Genomic DNA, 20,488 nt, shown 5'->3' with positions numbered 1-20,488 from the left:
CTTCGGCGTGTCCCGCGGGGCCCGTGCCCTTTGCCCCCGCTGCTGCCTCGGGGTGCGCGGGGCCCCCGTCTGACCCGCTCCCTGTTGAACCCCGGTGCTGTAACCCCGAGCCGGGTCAGCCCGGTGTCTGTGCCAGCCCTGGGGGGTCCCTGGGGGGTCCCTGGGGGGTCCCTGCCCCAGCCCCGGGGGCTGCGCTTTGTGCTGCCTCCCGCCTGCAGCCTGGGACTGGAAGAAAAACAACAAACCGTCCCATATGTGGTGGGGTTTTTTTAAAAATTAGCCTCCTAATTTCACCTCGCGTCAGGGGAATGATGCATTTCAGGGTAAGCTGCTTGCTGTGGCAATTTTTGTGCGTGCTTGGAAAAGAAGAACGTAAGAAATCGGTGCCTGCCGCTGGTTATAGCGACGGCAGGTCCGGTTTTATTTTCTTTTTGCAAACCCAGAGTTGTGTTTGGAGCGTAAAGAGCCTAAATTGTCTCACCTGCGGATCTGCAAACCCCACCTCTGGGGCTGTGTGCCCTGCTGATGCCGTTTGGGGGTTTTGCTGTCCCTCATGAGCGGTGAAAATGTTGCTCCCTGGCCATCCCGCATCTCAAAGCGTTAATTGCCTTAATTGCTGCTCTCCCCGGGCTCGCAGCCCCATCTGGTGGCACCGGGCTCTGCAGCAGAGCTGCTGCTGGGAGCGCTCACGGAGCTGCTCGCGTCCAGAGTGAAGCAATCTGAATTTTGCTCCACTGAGGGGAAAGGTTCTGGCCATAAAAGCTTTGCATTTGTCATAGGAGTTTGAGACCTGTCAGAACGTGTCGTCTGAGGAGTCACTTGTGCCCCTGGTCTCTGCTTTTAGGAGAAATGTAAAATCTCCTTTCCTCTGTCCCTGGGTCTGGCTCCAACTCCACACACAGCTCAGGCACCGACTCAGATATTTAAGCACGGGGTGTAATTTGTTAGTGGCCTCAGAACAAACCCTTTTGCTTAAAAGAAGACATTTAAATAGATGTGCTTTGCAGCTCTAGTGCTTGTACCACTCATTTGTAACGTCTGGTGTCCATGTTGTCAGTTTTGTTCTCGTTGTTATTTGGAAAACCCTTTTGCTCACCATCTTTGAATCTATTTCTGCTTGCTTAGGAAGAGCAACCTACAAATCATGTAAAATCCAGTCTCCAGTCTTTCAAATGACAGATATTAACCTGGTAACTGTTTTAGCCTTGCACGTGTACAGCTACAATGTAAATAGTATTTTATTCAGATGGCAGAGTGGAACGTCTGAACGTTAATTCAGTTGCCACAGCATCTGGGTAATTCCAATGGGTACAGGTGAGCTGGGACCACGTCCATTCCTGTGAAAGAGCCTGTTACTCCTCCCTGGTTTTGTACAAAACCAGTGAGCTGAACTTAATTGTGTTTTAACTTATGCTGGTCTCTCAAATTATGAACAGTAAGAAACAATACAGTGAATGTCTCACCCCTTTCCACAATACATAACCACAATTTCATCCTGTGGTTTTCTCTTTGCTGCACAAAAGAGAGCCTCAACCTCATTCCTGTCGTGTCTGGGTGTTGTTTTTTTTTCCTCAACAGTCTTCACAGTCTCACTGGTTGACAGCAGAGGAGAGGAGCCAAGTTTTACTGGATCTCAAAGCTTCAGGCTGGTCTGAGTTAGGTGGAAGAGATGCCATCTACAAAGAGTTCCATTTCAAAAATTTTAATCAGGTAATTATTGTTATATGCCACTTTTAATAGAAAGGAAAAAGTAATTGCTTTAATTTCCATATGATCCTGATGGGAAAATACTTGTATTCAGAAACTTGGGAGGATCCTTGTGGGGTTGGGGTTTGCCTTGACAGATTGCAGTCTGATTCTGATCTCATTAGGCAAAGTAAATTGATTCTGTTTTGTAGGTGTTAAGGAGATTTGTTCTAGTATTACAATTTATTGATGATAATGTTAATGTCAAGGTCAGGGCTGGTGCTGTGGGATTAGACAAATAATATGCTGATTTTTTTGTTGTTGTTGTTACTGGCACTCATAAATGGATGCTGGAAATCTTTAACTGATGGACAGTGGGGCTCGTTCTTGTCAGGGAAATCTTGTGAAAAATGAGTAAATATAAGAACAGAAACTTTTGGCAAATAAAGGGGGGGAAATATGATACATTTCACCTTCTAAGCTGAAACAGTGTTAGGATATTCTTGGATGAATCACAGCTGACCTCACAAAGCCTTTAGCATGGTCAGACCTCGTTGGGTTTTTATTTGGAGTCAGAATCCTGAGCCACATCTCTAACTCACAGGAACTTACCTTGGCCATCAGTTACAAACTTGCTTTGGAAATCCTGAACTTATCTTGAGCTTTAAGGTCTGCGAAATTCCCCTAAAAATTGCCCTCTGAGGAATTATGACATTGCTTTTTTTAAAAAAAAAAAAAAAAAAGCCACATTCCAAGAGCATACATTTCCCTTCTGTTTTACTTCTGAAGGAGAGGTGAGTGCTTTCTGGGAGGGAGAGGAAACCCAAGGGTTTGTTCAGACTCTCCCTAGGCTGGTTGTCTTCCCTGCTGCAGGAGGGATGCACTGAGCTCCAGGCTTTGTTGGTGTGTAGGGACCAGGAGCTGGGCTGCAAGATGCTTGTTTACATGGTTATGCCTGAGCTCAGACCCAGATTATTTTAGGAAAACCCAGGGAGGTAGATAAACAACAATTTTATAATGCTGTTATTTTATTTTATTTTATTTTATTTTTAACATTTCAAACAGTAGCTGCCAGGGTAAGGAAAGCCCAGGCAGTAGGGAGAAGGTGGGTGAGGTGCTCCCAGCCCCTCTGAGCTGGGCAAAAAGAAAAGAGAAAACAACTGCAGGAAAATCCAACTCATGAGCAGAATGGTGCTGGCCCAGGCAGGACATCCAGAGCCCCAGGCATGTTTTTTTCCTGGTTTGCATTTCATTGCAGAACAAATAAAACCGTATCAGATAATACAGAGGGAAACAAAGGAGGAAAATCCATGAGAGGGAGCTCACATGAAACCTTGGTGAGATGTGAGCTGGAGCAACCAGGAGAGACCAGCACGTTTGACTCCAATGAGATAGAAGTGACCCTTGGAAGAGCTGAGATTCTCAGCCTTTGTGCTTTGAATATTCACAAAACCTTCTCTCTTCTGGGACTTGGTCAAAGTCTTGGTTGGTTCAGCACAACTAGAAGTGCCTTTTTTCCCCAAGTTAATTAAAAAGTGGGTTTGCACTAAGTCAGCTTGACTAGGTGGATTAAGCAGTGTGCCAACAGACAGCTCAAGGGACAAATCATGTGTCCCCAGAGCAGATCTCTAGAAAACCCATTGCTTTGGCCTTGTAGATTTTTCTTAGAACATAGGTAGATATTAATGTCTTCTTAATATTGATGAAGCACATGCCAGTATAGGAAATTGAGCATATTAAATATGCTTATTAGTGAATAATTAAGTATAAATTCATACTTGTAGTACATGTCCTCTTAGGAAGTGTACTTCTGAGGAAAAAATACAGACTCTGGAATTTTTTGGGAGATTCTAATACAATCTCTTTCATTCTTGGGTGCCCTTTGTGGATGTCAGGTAAGGCAGAAATGAGAGTAGAGGCTTCAGAAGGTTTATAACAACTATCAGTAAATCTTGCGTTTATTACAACCGAGGGAACCAATGACAAAAACAGAGGTGTCCCTGCATGACACTTTGGGAGAATTTAGTCCTACAATGAAAAAATGAACTTGTAGGTTTCATTTCATGTAAGAAATATTCTGTTTATATTATTTAAATTGTGAATATTTAGTAAAATTCCTAGGACTGAGAAATATAATTTCCTCAGTGATCCGCCTGCTGCCCTTTTACAGATGGCGTAAAATCAGGTGTGTAAAAGAAAAAAAAGTAGTTGAGCTGACATGAAAGGTATTTCAGATTTATGCTTTGCAGATGATATTGGTATGATTCATGTATTCATTGCTTTTTTTTTTTATATTGCTTCTTGCAGATAATGTTCATGATGCATGGAAAATTCTGAGGCTGTAAAATCTATGCCAGGTTTACAAAGTCTGTGTATGTCAACAGATGTTAAGAATATAAACACAACTTTTATTATAAAGTCGTGCAAATGTGTAGACATGAATTTGGTTTATGTATATTATTTTCAGCCCGAGAATGAAATGAAACTTCTGTGAAACAAGAGTTATTTAGATTCCTGGAGCTTTCAGGCTGAGATTAGCTCACTTAAAAGTGATCAGCGATGGGGCTGCCTTGGTCAGGCTGACAAGCTAATGACACTTCTGGCTTAGGGAACTAGTTTGTAACCCAGAACTTGGAAGTGCTGGTGCTGTTTGTTAGTCTGAAGATACATTTTCATGAAAATAGGCTCTGGTGGTACCATTCTATGAATTAAGCTGAAAACCAGCTTGGGATCTCTTTGTTGGTTGTGTTGCTGTGGGTGCCACCACACGCTGGTCCCAGTGTCCTGGACAGGGTATGTCCCTGCCATGCATCTGGGTGCTGGTGAGTCTCCCTAAACCTCACACCCCATCAGGGAACTTGTTCAGGGCTTCTTTCCCCGTCTGCAGGGAAGAGAAAAGGCTTTGGGGTGACTGTGTAGCACCAAGAAGCCACACTCGTGTCAGTTCATGTCTTTGTGCTACTGAAACAAAACGTTTCTCTTCCAGCTGTGGATCAAGCCCCCTCTGCTTTCAGTCTGCCCAGGCAAAATTTGGAATCAGGCTAGAAAGTTAATGTACACCTCCAGACCATGCTGGTAACTTCTCCCAATTATCCTTCTGCAAACTCAGAAGCAGCAGAAACGTGACTATTGCAAAATGTTGGTCATCAGGGGAGGGAAGGGCTGCTGAGGACCTCGATGTCCTGGCCTGTGTCTTAGGAGTTTCCTGGGATTTAATCTGCATTTCAGGTCTGTACACCTTGGGAGGAGGGATCCTGCAAAGGGGACAGACCTGGCTTAAAAATAGGTTTGTTTGAAGGCAGGTCCTGGCTGGGCAGGCAGCAGGTGGCTGCAAAGGGCTCCCAGTGCTCCATTTGGGTCCTTTACCCAGCTGCTCATTTTTGTCAAATCTGCAGGAACATCTTAACTCTGCCACTTCCATGTCTCTTGTCAAAGTTGGTTGGGTTTGACCAGAGGGCTTAAGGGGCAACTGCCTGTGTGATTGCATTTCCTTAGGCAATCATGCAAAGGCAGCAAATGCAGTTAGGAAATTACCAAGGTGGGCATGTTTGCTGATGGTCAGGTTCAGCATTTACAGCTGCTTGCTTTTATAGGGTAAGTTTTTAATTAAGGTTGTTGGGTTTTTTTAAAAAAGAGAATTCACGTAGGAAGTCTCTGCAAGAGCTCTAATGTAATTTTATAAAATGACAGGAAATCAAATGCTCTAAGAGTGTTAAAAGCTATTTTAAGTATGTTTTGGGGCTACAGGGGACAGGCAAAAGATGAGCCTGAGTGGAGGGGACAGTAAGGAGACACTTTGGGGGATTTGTGCAGCAGGAGCATGTGTTTCCTTGCAGTTGTGGACTCTGGGTTTCTTGACAACTTACTTAAAGATGTGTAAAAAAAATCTAGAACTATTAAATAAATTACTGTTCTCACTTTGCATTTCCTTTCCAAATTTGCTAGCTCTCTTGCTTGAAATCCAGGAAAGAAAAAGCAGACAGAACATGTTATGGTAGATGCCTTTTTTTCCCCCTCATTGAGATGCCAATTATTTTCCTTTAGCTGCAGGGAGACATGTTCAGATTTGCCCCTTTAAATTGATCATCCTCAATCTCAATGACACATCCAAATGAATTTGGTCAGACATGCAGTGAATACTCTTTATTTGTTTTGATGCTGGTACTTGGTGCCAGTCCTTGTCATGTAATCTGGGTCCATACTTCTTTTTTTCTCCTCCTGGCACGTTGCTTTGTCTTCTGCGTTGATCAAAGATTGGAAATTCTGACTTTATATATGTAGGCAGTGTATTTCCTTGCTGCTTTATGCACTTAATCTTTTGCCTGTTTGGCTGAAATACATCCACACCTTTTACGTATTGAAGGCATAATATCCTTTAACCTACAGTCTGCAGAGTTGGGATGAATTTTATGTTAAATATTTGGTCGTGGACCACATCTCCAGCTTTTTATATGCCACAGTGGTCTTGTGTTGGTTTTTTTTTTCTTCTCCATTGTCTGATAGTGAGGTCATTTTCAGTCCTCAGAGAAATTTTATTCCCAGCCAGATGCGGGCCATATATTAAAAGTAGCACCTGTGGCTAATATCACAGCAGCTTACCATAAATTTACATGGTAACCAGGATTATATCTGTCAAGACTGTTAAAAAATGTCTCGATTTAATTTGATTTCCAGTATTGAAGGACCTCTCCAACATTTTGCTTCATAACTATATTTTAAAAGTTAAAAATCACTCCATTGTTAAGTTTTATAGCACTCCCAGTGCCCATTAAGTTGATTTGTTAAAGGGGGGTCAGAATCAAGCAAGTTGGCTACAGGAGGATCGGAAACCAACCCATTTGTGACAGATTTAGTCCTCGCGTGTGAATCTTCTCAGAGCCAGGGGACTGATTGAGTTCAGGTGCAGCTGATGTCAGTTGTGTTTAACCTCAAAGCTGCAGCAGCCTCAGCCCCTGAATGTCACTTGTGCTAATCAAACAACAAACCTGTTTTCATTCATTGGGGGGAATTGTTATTTTCAATGTAGTATAGGTCTGCTTGCTCCCTCCTGTACAGTTTTGCATTGTTGAATGAAAAGACATTATTTTATATATATTTTTTACCCAGCTAGGTAGGTATTGGTTTTCATATAGTTTTTCCTAAACTGCTTCGGGGGGGAATTGTTATTTTCAATGTAGTATAGGCCTGCTTGCTCCCTCCTCTACAGTTTTGCATTGTTGAATGAAAAGACATGATTTTATATTTTATGATATATATATTTTTTTACCCAGCTAGGTAGGTGCTGGTTTTCATATAGTCTTTCCTAAACTGCTTCATTTTCCTTTATCCTTTGAGTCCTCTCCCATAAGCTGTGATTTGTGCACCTGCAAAGTTATGAAACCATTTCTTTTGGTAGTTCCGTTGTTCACCAGCTTCCCTGTGTTTATGAATACAGCCACCCATTTACAATAAATCAGAATTATTTATGGGTGGGTTTACAGAGCTGAGAAAATCTTTGTAGCCAAAAATAATGAATTTCTGGCGGATCTGCCTGTCGACATTTTCCTTTATTAGAAAGTGATAGGGCAGTTTTGGGGACTGGTGGAGGTTAACCTGCAGGCTGAAATAGACTGAATGAACTGGATCAAGTGACTTGGAGCAGAGCACTGTAAAAATAGATTATTTCTGGATGGTCACACTTTCCTGGAGTTTATTTTTGTGCTTCTTGCCTCTGCCTTGGTAGGTTAGAGGGTGAAGGTGCAGCTGTAGGACCTGGACATGGTCCACCTGCCCACATAGTTGCATCAGTTCAATTTTTCTTGTGACTTAACTGTAGTTAGAGATGCTCCTTTTCTTGATGAGCCAAGCAGTCTTTTTCCTTAGAATAAACCATTATTTTATTGTTTATAATTACTGGGAGTGGGGGCATTTCTAATTGCTGAGTTTGCCCCACCAAGTAGACCTGTTCTATCTCCATTTAAGCAGGCCACTGTTTAAATCTGCCCAGCTGACCTTTGGACTGCTCTCCAGTTGGCTGTAATACAATTTCTTTCTTTAAAAGATGGATTTATTATCACTCAAGTAAAAATTATTACAGCGTTTCCCTTACGCTTGTTGCACACATTGATCTGGAAGTGCAAAAGGAACAATTTGTCAAAATGCCTTTGGATTTCACAAGCTGTCTTGTAGATTTGGAGTAGAAGAAATGTTTCTCCTCTCTTTCAGCTGCATAAATTGATTGTTCACTCTGTTTGAATTAAACAGAGCAAACATTAAAGCAGCCATGTAGCCAAGGCCATTGTGCTGAAAGAGAGCAAATGTGACCAAAATCAAAAACTTGATTTTAATTAGTTCAGGCTCTTTCCTTGTTAAACCACCTTTGGAAAATGAATGGGATATTTCAATAGTTTTGAATTCCATTGGGAATTCTTCACTTGGGAAGGACACAAGTAAGACTGATGCTGCCTGATCTGAAGAAACTGGTCGCTCAGAACACTGTCTTACCTTTCCAGGTGAGGAGAGCTGGTGTCTTGCAGCTCTTGCTGCATTGAAATTGATTTTTATGGCGGTGCTGGGAAGATGCTGATTAAATCTCTGTCTCGATTGTTTAACCTTTTGCATCCCCTTGCTTTTGGAAGAGGGCCCGGCTCCATTTTCAAGCCATGAAATTACCTCTCCCACCAGCAGCTCTCACTTTCTGGTGCTCCCACGCAGGAGAGACGCGCTCTGGGATTTCACCCTCTGCAGCTGTAATTAAAAATGGACCCCGGGCTGGCGGAATCGGCTCAAATAAAACTGCAACGCCCCCGTTTCAAAACGAACCATTACTCACCAAAAAAGCACATCAAACCCGCTTAGCGGACATCCGTTAATCCGGCGGTGAGCCGGGGCAGCCTTTCATGCACACTGTTTTACACGTCCAGGGTTTTGAAGTCGTGGGCCAGCCCTGACCTTTCCCATCTGCTCCTCTCGCAGTAGGAATCTCCGCTCGCCGCTCCCCGTCAGGCCGGATTAACGTGACGAAGTGCAGCTCTTCTGCTGGCTGCAATTTGGGGGTTTGATCAGAATTATTTCTTTCACAAACAATCACGCTGGGCTAAAATGTTACATCTGCTCTGGGAAGCCACTGGCAGGGCCGTGGTTTATCGGGGCGAGGCGAGTGTCATTTGTTTCTTCATTCCTTTTCGACGAAGCTGCAAACCCGCTTCACGGAGGGTTTGTTTTTCTGGGGGGGAGGGCTCTCCTCCTTCCTCTTCCCCTTGCCCTTTTCTTCCTTTTCATTTTGTTGGGCTGAGGTGCCTTGGGCTGGCTGTGATGTCTCGGAGGGGTTTGGTGGGGAATGTGCTGATGGGTGGGGAGCCCCGTGCTGAGTCAGCGCCGCGCGTTGGGTTTATTTATTGCTAACGGTGCTTTGTTGGGAAACGTGGTTTTATTCCTAGGATCAGAGGGGAAAGTCCTAATGTGATTTTCCTCGTGCTGTGATGAGAGTAGCAGTTGGTAGTTAAATATGTGTGTATGACCAAGGTGTCCCTGGTTGGAACAATCTTTATGCCGTGACACATGGGTGGGTGCTTGCAGCAAAAATACTGTTTGCTGTACATGCCTGGGGTGTTGTGTTTATGCTTGTGTCTTGTAATAAAAAAACAGAGGTGCACAATGGGTTTCCCTTCGTGGTGTGCTCATATTAATGTCTAAAATAAATTTGGCATTCACTAGAGGGCTCAGAATCAGTATTTGTCTGCCCTGTGAGCCCATCTCTCTTTCCAGGCGTGCTGCTGTACCAACGGTGTGGGTTGCCCAAAGAAGCCCTTGTATCTTAGTAAAAAAAACAACAAGAAAAAAACCCCATGGAACCTCTGAAAACTTTGCACATTGGGTGTACTCTGCCACTTCCAGGCATGTACTTGGAGCACACAGAGTGGTCTGTTGACAGTTGAAAATGTTAAGTGTAGTTTGTCTATGTTGTTGGCAGTAAAGTGAGCCTGTTTCTTGATAATGTAGCTTAATGTAGTTGTTCACTTTTCCATGACCTGCGCCAGCCATTCCTACAAATACCAGAGGCAGGAGGTGCAGCACAGGTCTAGGTGACCTACAGATCATGTAGGGAGCAGTGGGCATGGCAAACCATGTACCCAGCTGCTTGGGGGTTGAGTGATGCCCCAAAAAAATAAATGTGTTGTCTGGGAAGATGCTTGCTCTCTCTTTCTTCCAAGTGTCTGTCACTTCTTGAAATGTCTGTCTGCAAAATCATATTTGAATTTTATAGTGCAACATAAAGAGAAGCCTGCCAGTGCTGGCCCAGGTAAATCCACTGAGTTCACTGCCCCCACATGCCATCTACTTTCTTCTAATACAAAAACTGTCCAAACATGAAGACCCATTCTGACAGTATAGTAAGATGCTTTCAGCAGCTCGGTTGAGTGAACTGATTCCCTGACAAGGTCTTTGGTAAAAGTTCTTTATTTCACAACATTGTCTTTTTAGATCCTGTCTTGGCCAATAGGGTGATTGGATGACTTGCCCAAATTCCTCAGACCTACATTGTGGTTTCTCTATTGCGTGTTTGAATTGTTGATCTTGTCCTTAAAAAAACAAAGCAAAACAAAAGATCTGACAGTGCAGTGGGTAGGAGGATAGTGGAAGATGAGATCAGCTGCTTTTTCTTTTAACCCATCATAAAGCAATGCCTTTCTTATCACTCTTTGATGTTTTCTTAGGATCATAAATGATGGAGATTTAGAGGATTAGCAGAGTCAGGATATGATTGCCCTTGGATACTCAGAAGAGGAGATCTTGGATATTAAACTGGTAGTATGTGCAGTCTTGGCCAAAAGACCAAGGAGAATTTTGTCTCAGCGCTCTGTATGTTGTCAACAACATGTATGGCTCATGAACTTCTTTTTCATGTCTGCAGAATGAAATCATGCCTTCGTGTATGAGTAAAAAGAAACATTGGGAGGAACCTGTAGTATTTTGTTCTGTAGCCAGCCCAGTTCCATCCAAAACATGGTGCAATGGGATAATGAACTTCTCTGTTCTTCCACACCGTACCTGAGCCCTATAAAAGCCAGAGGATTTGAGCACCTTTTTGAAGCAGAGCATTCACATAAGTAAGTTCTCACGTGGTTTGTTTTACAAGAGCTCAACACTGTGGGCTTCAGAAGGTGGTTCCTTGCTGAGGATGGTTCCTTGCTGAAGGATGGTTTGTTGCCCAAGCAGCAGCACCATGTCAGTGGGCAGTGCCTCAGCAGAGGGTTCAGGTGCCTGAATCCAAAGAGTAGGAACTGGGGACTAAGTGCACCATGTCACTGGTTTATTTTTATAGTGGTTTATGTGATGGCTTTATTACAGTACAGCCAGGGGTTTGATTTGCTGGGCCAAACATTTGCTTTAACAAGTCAAATTATCATTGTTCTTTCAGCTGCCCAGCCAAGAGAGTTGATTATTTTCCATGGCTGATTGCTTTAGCAGGTGCTCAGCTAATAGGGGCTTTGTGGATTATTTCATGGTTTCAGGTAGGGTGCAAAAAGTTCATTTGAAAAAGTCATGTTTCTTGAAATAGCCATTTCATTTGGTGTAAACCTCCTAAGTGCAACCTTTATATTCCATTTTTGAGCACAAAGCACACAAAAATGGCTGGGGGAGTGGAGAGGCACATTTAGCTGGCTACTTGGCTGGAGGATTTCCTCCATGTTCCAGTTCAGTCCTGAAACCCAGGATTAATTTGCTTCTTTTTCTAGAAAATCTAATTTAGAAATGTACATTTTTAAAAAGAAATGAAATAATAATTATGAGTGTATGTTTATGTAGAGTACTGAGGAACTGGAAATGGGAGGGGAAAAAAATTCATTTTTAGTATTTCTAGATGAAGTGATGTATCACAAATACCATGCAGCCTTGTTCCAGGCTTGGTTGGGATTTAAGATGCCTATTTATTTTGCAGTAGTTTTTATGGGCAACTGTAATTATTTGTATCTACCTATAAGCAAATTAATGCATTTTGTAATATGGTTGTATTGACCCAGTGGAGTCTACACTTGAAGATTTTATCACTCACAGAAAAGTTTTTATGCTGCTTTAAGGCATCTCTATGTTCTCTCATTTCTACTCCATCAAGCCCACCAATCTTCTTGGTGCAAGAGGTGATTAATTTTAGTGTGAAGTCAGTTCATTGAATCACTGAGAATATTATCTACTTACTGCTCATGAAATCACTTACTTTAATAAGAATGAGAATATGAACAATGATCCTTAGCACCGAGGCTGCTGGAAAAGTCAAGAGGTAATGAGGAAGAAGGTCATAGATGTGACAGTTTATAGCATATTGTGACTAATAAGAGAAAAATAGGTCTGAATTCAGCAGTTATGAAAATCCTGATGATAACAGGCTTAGAAAAGATAAAGCTGAGGCTTCTCATGCAGAGTGCACAGGAGGGTGCTTCACACCCTTGGTCAGCAGGAGGGGAAGGGGGCAGCAAGGCAAGGACAAGGCTTAAGAGCAGGTCAGTGCTCTCTACCTTCCTCTTAGCCCCTTCACTCACATTGATCCACATCCCCTGGCCTTAGCTGAAAACTTGTGTTTGTTTTTCAGACCCGTTGCATCTCAGATAGGGCAAATATCATTTGCACCTGCTTTAGGACAAAGTGATGCCACAGCTTAGGTCACTGGTGAGCTTGGGAGAGGAAGCCTTTGTCTCAAACCTCTTCTGGAAAGCTTCATTCCAACCATCGTCAGGATGGTGTCATGTCTGGTGCCCCACCTGGTCTAGACTGTGCCAGTGTAAACTTCCCAGCAAGCTGGGCTTTCCCTGGGACAGCATTCCTGAAACTGCCTTCTGTCATCTCCTGTGGCTTTGACATTGTACTGGTACCTGGGTGAGAAACGCCTCCGGTGGGGAGAGGCTGTGCCTCCCAGCCCCACTTCTCTTTGCCTCCATTTACTCTACATGTTCTTCAAATTGGTAAATCATATGACAATAAACAGAAATACCCTCGATGAAGAGAGAAGGGGAAACTGTTGTTTATCTGGTCAGGTGGTTTAGATTAGCAGTGATGCTGGTCTGTATTATGTTACTTTAAATCATAGTGTCCCAACAGGACATAAATTATGAAGATTGTTACAGTATGTTTCATCCAATGTAAGATCAACAAATTGGAATAATTTTTTTTATAGGAAAATCAGTGCTTTGGCAAGGTTATTGTTGAAGAATTTAATTTAACTTGAGCTTTGCTTGCATTATTTCTTAATATATAAAAACTATTTGCATAATCTATGAAGTATAAACATTTTTAGAATCAAAGGCAAGAATGCCTTTTCCAAGATTACACAGAGTGGCAAACTACTTAGAATAGATCAGTGTTTGTGCTCTTGCTGTCAGAAATGTTTGATATAGAGCTGGTGAGCTGGTTTCTTCACCGACATAATTGTAAACAAGTGTTGGGAGACAGAAACAGCCTTCTTTGTAGGCCATGGTGTAAAGGTTTTCACACACCCCGCTGCAGATCTGACATGGGGAGCAGTGTTTACAGCTAGAATAGGAATATAAATAGGTAACTTTTTTTTTTTAGAGCACAAAGCAGCACTTTTCTTCTGTATAAATGGTATGTTCAGATAAGTGTGTGTGGGGGGGGTGACAGGATTCAGCTCTGGATGCTCAAAAGATTTTGTAAACAGAAAAGCTTGGACAATGAAGTTGGAAATTGTCGTTGTGGGGGTTTTTTTTAGTTTCATGTTGTGTTATGAAGACAGTGATGGCACCTCAGTACATGTCAGTGTGTCTGTAGTATTTATTCCTCTTCCATCCTTCCCCTTCAGTAGTGTCCTTCAGAATTAGGAATACTGCTTTCCCCAGTCCTGAGTGATGCTTGGGGAATGGGAAGCTTGCCTCCATTCACAGTTGTTTGCTGCTCAAGCTATTAAAGAGGAGAAGAAAACTAATTATCTACTTGTTAGGTTTTGTTCACCTTCAGACCCTGCTGGCTGCCCATGTCTGGGTGGTGTGGGATGGAGGGAACAGGGACATGTGGGCATAACACCTGAGCTGGCTTGTCCATGACTTGCAGTCTCACTGGAGAGATGGGGACATGGATAACCTGAGTTTAGCTTTTGGGACAGGAATTAGTTGCATTCATAAGGACTGTCTTTTCTTGGAATGATATTAAAAAGGGGAAGAGCAGTGAGAAGGTGTTCCCATAGTTTATGTCTTGGATTAATCCAGAAAGGGCCCAAAAAAAATAAGAGGAAAATATTGAGTGGCACAAGGATCTGATGTCCCTGGGGATGGATCAGGCAGGATGATGATGCCACCAGGAAGAATCCTAAAATGGGCACGTGGTTTTGCAAATGAATACTTTGCCCCCTGAGCTGCCATTGCCTTCCTAAATATGGGCTGGATTCCTCTTTTTTGTGTGTGTTTTAATCACGTCACTTTCAGATGAAGAGTGTGGCCCTGTGAGATGATTTTTGCATGTTTATAAGGTAAAAGTATTTCTTAATGGGGTAAATAGAATTAAAATGAAACAAACCCCACTTTTTTATTGAGAGCACAGCAGAAAAATATCATGTGATTAACTCCAGCCCTCATGATTAGCTAAACATAACTTAAAAAAGCTTGACATTAAAGAGCTTTTTCCTTTTATCTGCTGACCCATAGCTCACTGTTAGGTAGAAACATCAGCTGGATATGTGAAAGCTTCTGCAGTTTGGAAGTGAACCTAAATGATTTGAGTTTATTGTTGTTCTAAGTGTCAAACTGCTAAGGAGAACACGTGCTAATTACTGAGTGTTTTTTACTCGGGTGAATGGAAAGCAAATGTGTGAGGCAGCATCATCTGCTGCCTTGTATGACAGTGTCACTGTAACTTGTTTTATTCATTCATTTCCTGCTGATAAATGATACCGACGTGGGCAGGGTGGGTGGGGAAGGGAAGACAGGTAGCCCTGGCTCTGCAGAAGGTCAAGGTTAATGCTACCTTGGGCGTTATAATGACAGATGGGAGGCAGAAGCTTTAATGTACTTGTGATTAGCATGTGGTTTCCTTGGCTGAGCCTCCGAAGGATTTAAGAAGCTCGGGTGCACTCCTCATAGCCTACTCATTTTAAAGCAAATAAATAAAAAAGTGTGTATGGTCATGTTGTTGAGCCTTTCAGCTGTTTCTCTTGAGTATCTCCACTTTTGAGTCAAGTACTGTCAGCTGCTTTGTTCTGGAGATGCACCAGGATAATCCATCACTGGGGACTCGCGGGCGGGTGATGTACGAGCACGACATATCGACCTGGGCGCCTTTGATGTGTAACTCATCAAGATAATGTTGGCAAGCATTGTACAAAAGCAGCGTGTTTAAAAAGTATTAAGATGAATTGATTCCTTGCTTAAGAAGTGTGAAAGGAAGAATAATAGCAGATTAGCTGCGGGATCCTGTGGTTCTCCTGGAGCCGTGCAGCGGCGCAGAGGGAAGGATGGAATTTCATCTTTCCTCCCACTTCTGACAGCAAAGTGTCTGGCCCTGCTTTTCCCATCCTCAGGCAACAAAAGTTGCATTGAGCCTTACTCTGTGATAGCATATTTTATTGCTTTCTAAAGTAGTTGGGCCAGTCCCAAAATGTTGAAGTTTTTATGGTTGTTTTTTGTTTGTTCAGGTTTTTTTTTCACTTTATTATGTTAACTTGTTCTCCTACAAGTAGCCCTGATTTTTATCTCCTGGAGACATGCTGGCAGCATTTAAAAATCATTTTAGAAGTGATGTTGTGACTGAAACACCATGAATTTTTAGGTACTTCCTTCAGCATCTTAAAATACACAAAGGTAAGAGATGTCCTGGCAGCCCCGAGGCACCTTCTGGTCTGTAAAGGATTATTTCTCTCCTGACTTCTTCTAGTGCTCTTCATGGTTCATTTCAGGGACTCTGCAGTCTGCCATGACATGGGTGATGTGATGAACTTATTTGGAGTAACCTGCATGTGTGGATGTTATTTTAGCCCAAATGTCCTCAAAGTTTTAGGCTGAAAATATTTGCCTAATATACCTGTTACTGAAATAGCAGAATACTTTATAATATTTAATACATCAAAGCCTCTTTTAACAATTCTTTATGGCTTCTAGAATATGCACAAATTCTTTCTTTCTCCTTTTTTTATTTTTTCAAGGAAAAAGTTCTCATGGGGGGCCAAGGGACTGCAGGGCTCTGTTATTAATATAGTGAGAGTCAAGACTGTGCTGGGTCTTGTGAGTGAGGTACTTGTCCCACTTTCATCAAGAAAAGTGTGATGGTCTGATAAACTCTGCTCACCAGTGCAGTCTTGACAATGATCTTGCACTGCAGACTGCTTAATAATTTTCATTATTTTAAATTAAAGTTGAAGAAGTGCAGACTCCTGCTCAAATTAAGGTTGGTTGTGTTGCCGGAATGTGGTAATTACTTTAATTGATCACAAGATAGTTTCCTTGATCACCAATTAAACCAAATTACCGATCAAGTTTCAAGACGTGAAGAAATGTCCAAACTTATTTTATGTAATAGTGTTTTCATATCTAATCAAATCTAAACATCTTTTCCTTCTAGAGCCAATTGTATTTTCCCAAAGAAAGGTTATGGCTCTACAAATATAAAGGCGATTCATAAACAATAGCGTTCAATTCAGTTAATTAGCAAAGGAAGTATTTAGGACCTTAATGGAGATTGCGCTGGTGAAATTGCTCAGGAGAACCAGAGCTCATTTTCTTAGTGGGAGATACTTTTTGTGTATGATTAAAATAAATGAAAATGCAAGAAGTAGGGTCATGTGGGGTGAGAGGGAATGTCTCTGTGCCGAGCAGGGCATGCGGAAGGGTGGGCATGGCTGGGGGGGTGTGTGCTCTGCCCTTCCCTGTGACACCAGATTGCCCTGGCTGGGACAGTTGTGGTCAGCTGGAGCAACCAGCTGCAGGACCTGTCCTGGGGTGGTTCCTCTGTGCCAGGATTCATTCCTCTTGTGGCTCGGGCAGCAGCAAGTTGAGCCTTCTCTGGAAGATGAACAATGTTAAGACCAATGACTGTCTTTTCCAGTTGGAGGATTTTTACTGTCCACCAATGGAGAGGACTTGGTGGTCCCCTGATCAGAGAGTGTTTCGTGGTCCACTGATGGGGAGGTTTTGGTGCTCACAAAGCATAAAGGAAGGTCTGCAGAGCAGAATAATTTAGCAGACTCATTTGCTTGTGTGGTTGCCTCTGTCTGCCTTCCACTGGAGCAGTGATTATTGTCACACAATGGATGGTGGCTGTGCAGTGTCACCTGCCTGTATGCAAGGGTGGGTGAGTTCCTGGGATGGACAGACAGACACTTGTAGAGCACACATGAACCTGGTGGGGTTTTCATACATTTAATATATTTTTTTCCCTTGGCTCTTGTTTGCACAAAGGCCACCTGCTTGCAGATGTAATTGCTGTTTGAAACTTTTGGGGGCATTTCTGGATATAGATTGGAAATAGTGTTGCTGTTTAGGCCATGGACACTAAAAACATTTTAATTTCGGGGCTATTAATGCAGAAGTGCAGCAAATTATTGCTAACCTTGAATGCACAACTTTCAGCTTTCTGCTTCAAGGCTGCTGAAACATTTGCAAATTTTTAAAAGTAATTATTCACTCGAAGTAAAACTAAACCAAGCGAGAGCTTCAAGGGAGGTTAGATTTTCCCAAATTTTGGAATGCTCTCGGGTCAAAGAAAAAAGTTTTTTAATTGCTGACAGTTTGGTGATTTCCAACTGACAAACCTTATTGGAATGATTTTCTCTGATTATAACGTTTGCATTCATTTGGCTGGCGAAGCGACTAACAAAGTCATACTTCATCCAGGCACTGATGCTTTTTTTTGGCCTTTTTTTGCTTTTTTTTTTTTTTTTTAAACTTAAAGGTTTTTGTAATTTGTGGGAGGAAAAAAGACTGAAACTATTATCAACCATTATATGTTATTCATTGACCACATGTTTGTTTGAAAGGGCGATCGCTGGGTGGAATGCAGGCTAGATACATTGTCTTCCATAAATTAGCACTGAAAAGCTACCTAAATCAGATGGGATTTTGTTGAGCTGGTATTATAATATGAACCAGACTATGATGTGGATGTTACTTTTGCTTTGCATGTTAATTCAGGTCCTGAACCCCCATAGATGGAGCTTGGTATGAACAAAGCCTTCTGACTGAGAGGCGTCCTGCTCACGCATTGAGGCCCTTTGGGCCCTGCTGTGTAATTGCATTCTTGATTTACATGGACATTCTAATTTTCTTTATAATGCAGTGATTTGCTCCTAAGTATTTTGGCAAGGGTCTGCTATTATTTTCTTCTTGAGCCTGTGATAAAACCTGCGTCCTGGGGGAGCAAACTGTGCAGAATATAGGGGCAGAGGATTGTCAAACCTATTTTAACTCATTTTAAGGGAAAATATTTTCTCATAAAGCAGAAAGGCAAACTCACCTGCTGCCTTTCTGCCCACAGGAAAATAAATAGCAAAATAGTTAGGAGAAAGGATGTGTTTCTGGGAGTGGTGTCTGTCTAGTACAGGAGTACTGTGGCATGATCCTTAATAAGAAGAGATGCAATAAAGGGATGAGGAGGTTGGGATGGGTGTTTAAAATCACTGTTGGTAAAATCCTGGCTCTCGTGCAGTGGCTTTGAATCCTGGAGTTAGTAGCATTGAGCCAAGTGATGTATTGGGGTCTGAAGGGGGTGACTTCAGCAGCCATAGGAGATGCTTGGGTGGCCGGAGAAGGTGACATGCTCCTCTAACACACAGAAACCTGAGCTGCAGCAATCTGGAGCATCTCTAGGTGTTTTTAAGATTTTGGAGTGAGTCTTGCAGGTCTGCTGCTAGATTCTGACAGGTGGAGGAGTATTTTTCTCTTGGTTCTTTCTCTCCTTAGGCTTTTGGATTTATGACACGTGTTGCTCTGCAAGCAGAGAAGATGAATCACCACCCGGAATGGTTCAATGTCTACAACAAGGTAAGGTGTTCACCAGCTCTGGTCACAGGCATGGCAGGTTAAGGAGAAAAGCCAGTGGCCTATTGTCTCTGTCTTTTGTAATTTATATACAGGGAGGAGGTAGGGGAATGGGAAGGGGTTGTGTCTTTATAGAGAGATTTGAGATTTTGAAGACATGTTGAGACATCTGTAGTGGTGATATGGCCCCAGGGATCAGGCTTTTTGCAATTGTTTGTTGCCAGCTGCATAATTTGGACCTGCCACGTCACCTCTCTGGCTGAGGTCTAAATGATAGAAGAGAAGCCTTTAAACTCTTATTTGGCCAACCTAAACAAACAACTGGTTGGAAACTACTGAACACTCACCAGCTCTCCTTCCTGTGCAACCACTTGGGAGCCCAGCAGTGTAGGGTGAGAGACCATCCATGAGTAGGTACCTAAAGGGGAGTCTGGCAGTCAGTTTTGATTTTTAAAAAATTGTAGGGTCCTGTGTAAGTATAGCAGCCTATAGGATTGGTTTATGATATTCCCAAAGTGATGCTGGTCTCATATTTACAAGGGCTACAAGGTGTAGTGCAACCCCCACGTGCAAGGGGCTGTGTGAAGGGGAGAATCATCGTTCTGCCTTTATTTTTGTTTCCTAATACTTGTCATTGCATTGTGTCAAGTTGTTTGGTTTAGCATTTGGTGAATATATGACAATCCTGCTAAAAATATACTTAAAGGACATGTGGAACCACCACCCCCAGACCAGGACATCTCTCCCCTGACAGGCATCTCAGCACAGGCTCCTCCTCACCAGCCTTTTGGGTCACCCTGTTTAATGGACATTAAATAAACAGCAGGCAAACTCTTGAGCACCTACTTGTCATTATTTTCTTGTCTTTCCAAAATACTCAGAATTTATCTGGTTTTTGCTCTTCTCTCTTCCCCAAATCTCGGTCAAAGGCGAGACAAAGCAACACCCAGCTCGTCATCTGGCTCAGTCTAAACAAACCCGCGCAGGCAGCTGCGTCATAGCAAAATGCACCAGGCTGTTTGTTTTTCTTTTTGAAATTAATCTGCAAGAAGCTCAACGATTTTTTTTTTCACCTTCAGGGTGCTGGTTTGTAACAAAAAGCGTGAACCCCTGGCTTGGCAGGTTGGTCACTGGCTCAGGTTCTTCGTGAAACCGATCTGTGGAATTTAAATGTAAAGAGTGAGTTATTTAAGGAGACACCTCTTCTTGGATGAATCCCAAGAATGCCAAGCCTGGTTTGTGCTGTGCAGGGGCTCACTTTGGCTGGACTTGAGGCTCGGTTGAGCCTCCTCACCTCCAGTGGCTCCTGGTTTATGTGAGCAGTGAGCAACCCACTTGCTGCTTGCAGGGAGCACCCAGTAAAACCCGGTCTCTGCAGAGACGCGGCGCTCCCGGTGAGCTGCTGCTCAGCCCGCGTGGCACAGGTCACAACAGCTTTGTCACCCCTTTCTTTTCCTTCCTGACAGGTTCAGATAACTCTGACTTCCCACGACTGCGGTGGACTGACCAAGAGAGATGTGAAGCTGGCTCAGTTTATCAACAAAGCTGCTGCCTCAGTGTAGCCAGGATGTAAAATGCTTTAATACACTGTCTGCCAGTATTTTGCATTTCATTTAAGTGCAAAATCTCGTTTCTTGTAACTGACTTCACAAAATCCCTGAGACAAGATATTTTGGAGAAAGAGTGGCTTAGCTTGCTATGCTTTTTACCTGAGACCCTCTGATGCCTGTGCTTTTCCTTTGCTATTGCTGGCTCTGCCTGGGGATGTAGTAGATAAACCAGCAACAAATAAGTTTGGTATTCTGGAGACTGAACAGAGCTGGAATGAAAGCAGGAGCCCCCCCACT

General features: G+C 42.8%; 1 protein-coding gene across 1 annotated transcript; it reads left to right on the top strand.

Annotated features, from left to right (window-relative positions):
• Positions 1–311: 311 nt before the first annotated feature.
• Positions 312–20,203, top strand: PCBD2 (pterin-4 alpha-carbinolamine dehydratase/dimerization cofactor of hepatocyte nuclear factor 1 alpha (TCF1) 2). The gene is made up of 4 exons (XM_009995747.1): positions 312–323; positions 1,579–1,710; positions 18,564–18,644; positions 20,108–20,203. The coding sequence occupies exons 1-4, from the start codon at positions 312–314 to the stop codon at positions 20,201–20,203; spliced, it is 321 nt and encodes a 106-aa protein (XP_009994049.1).
• Positions 20,204–20,488: the final 285 nt, after the last annotated feature.

Source organism: Chaetura pelagica, unplaced genomic scaffold (assembly GCF_000747805.2).
Source record: "Chaetura pelagica isolate M959 unplaced genomic scaffold, ChaPel_1.0 scaffold420, whole genome shotgun sequence".
Classification (NCBI taxonomy): domain Eukaryota; kingdom Metazoa; phylum Chordata; class Aves; order Apodiformes; family Apodidae; genus Chaetura; species Chaetura pelagica.
This window is presented reverse-complemented; position numbering and strand designations above follow the sequence as displayed.

What these genes read in the sequence shown, in the direction of transcription:
- PCBD2 (XM_009995747.1), top strand. An exon ending in ATTTCAAAAATTTTAATCAG is followed by an intron (nt 1,711 to 18,563) that starts GTAATTATTGTT and finishes TTCTCTCCTTAG; the next exon opens with GCTTTTGGATTTATGACACG. An exon ending in GGTTCAATGTCTACAACAAG is followed by an intron (nt 18,645 to 20,107) that starts GTAAGGTGTTCA and finishes CCTTCCTGACAG; the next exon opens with GTTCAGATAACTCTGACTTC.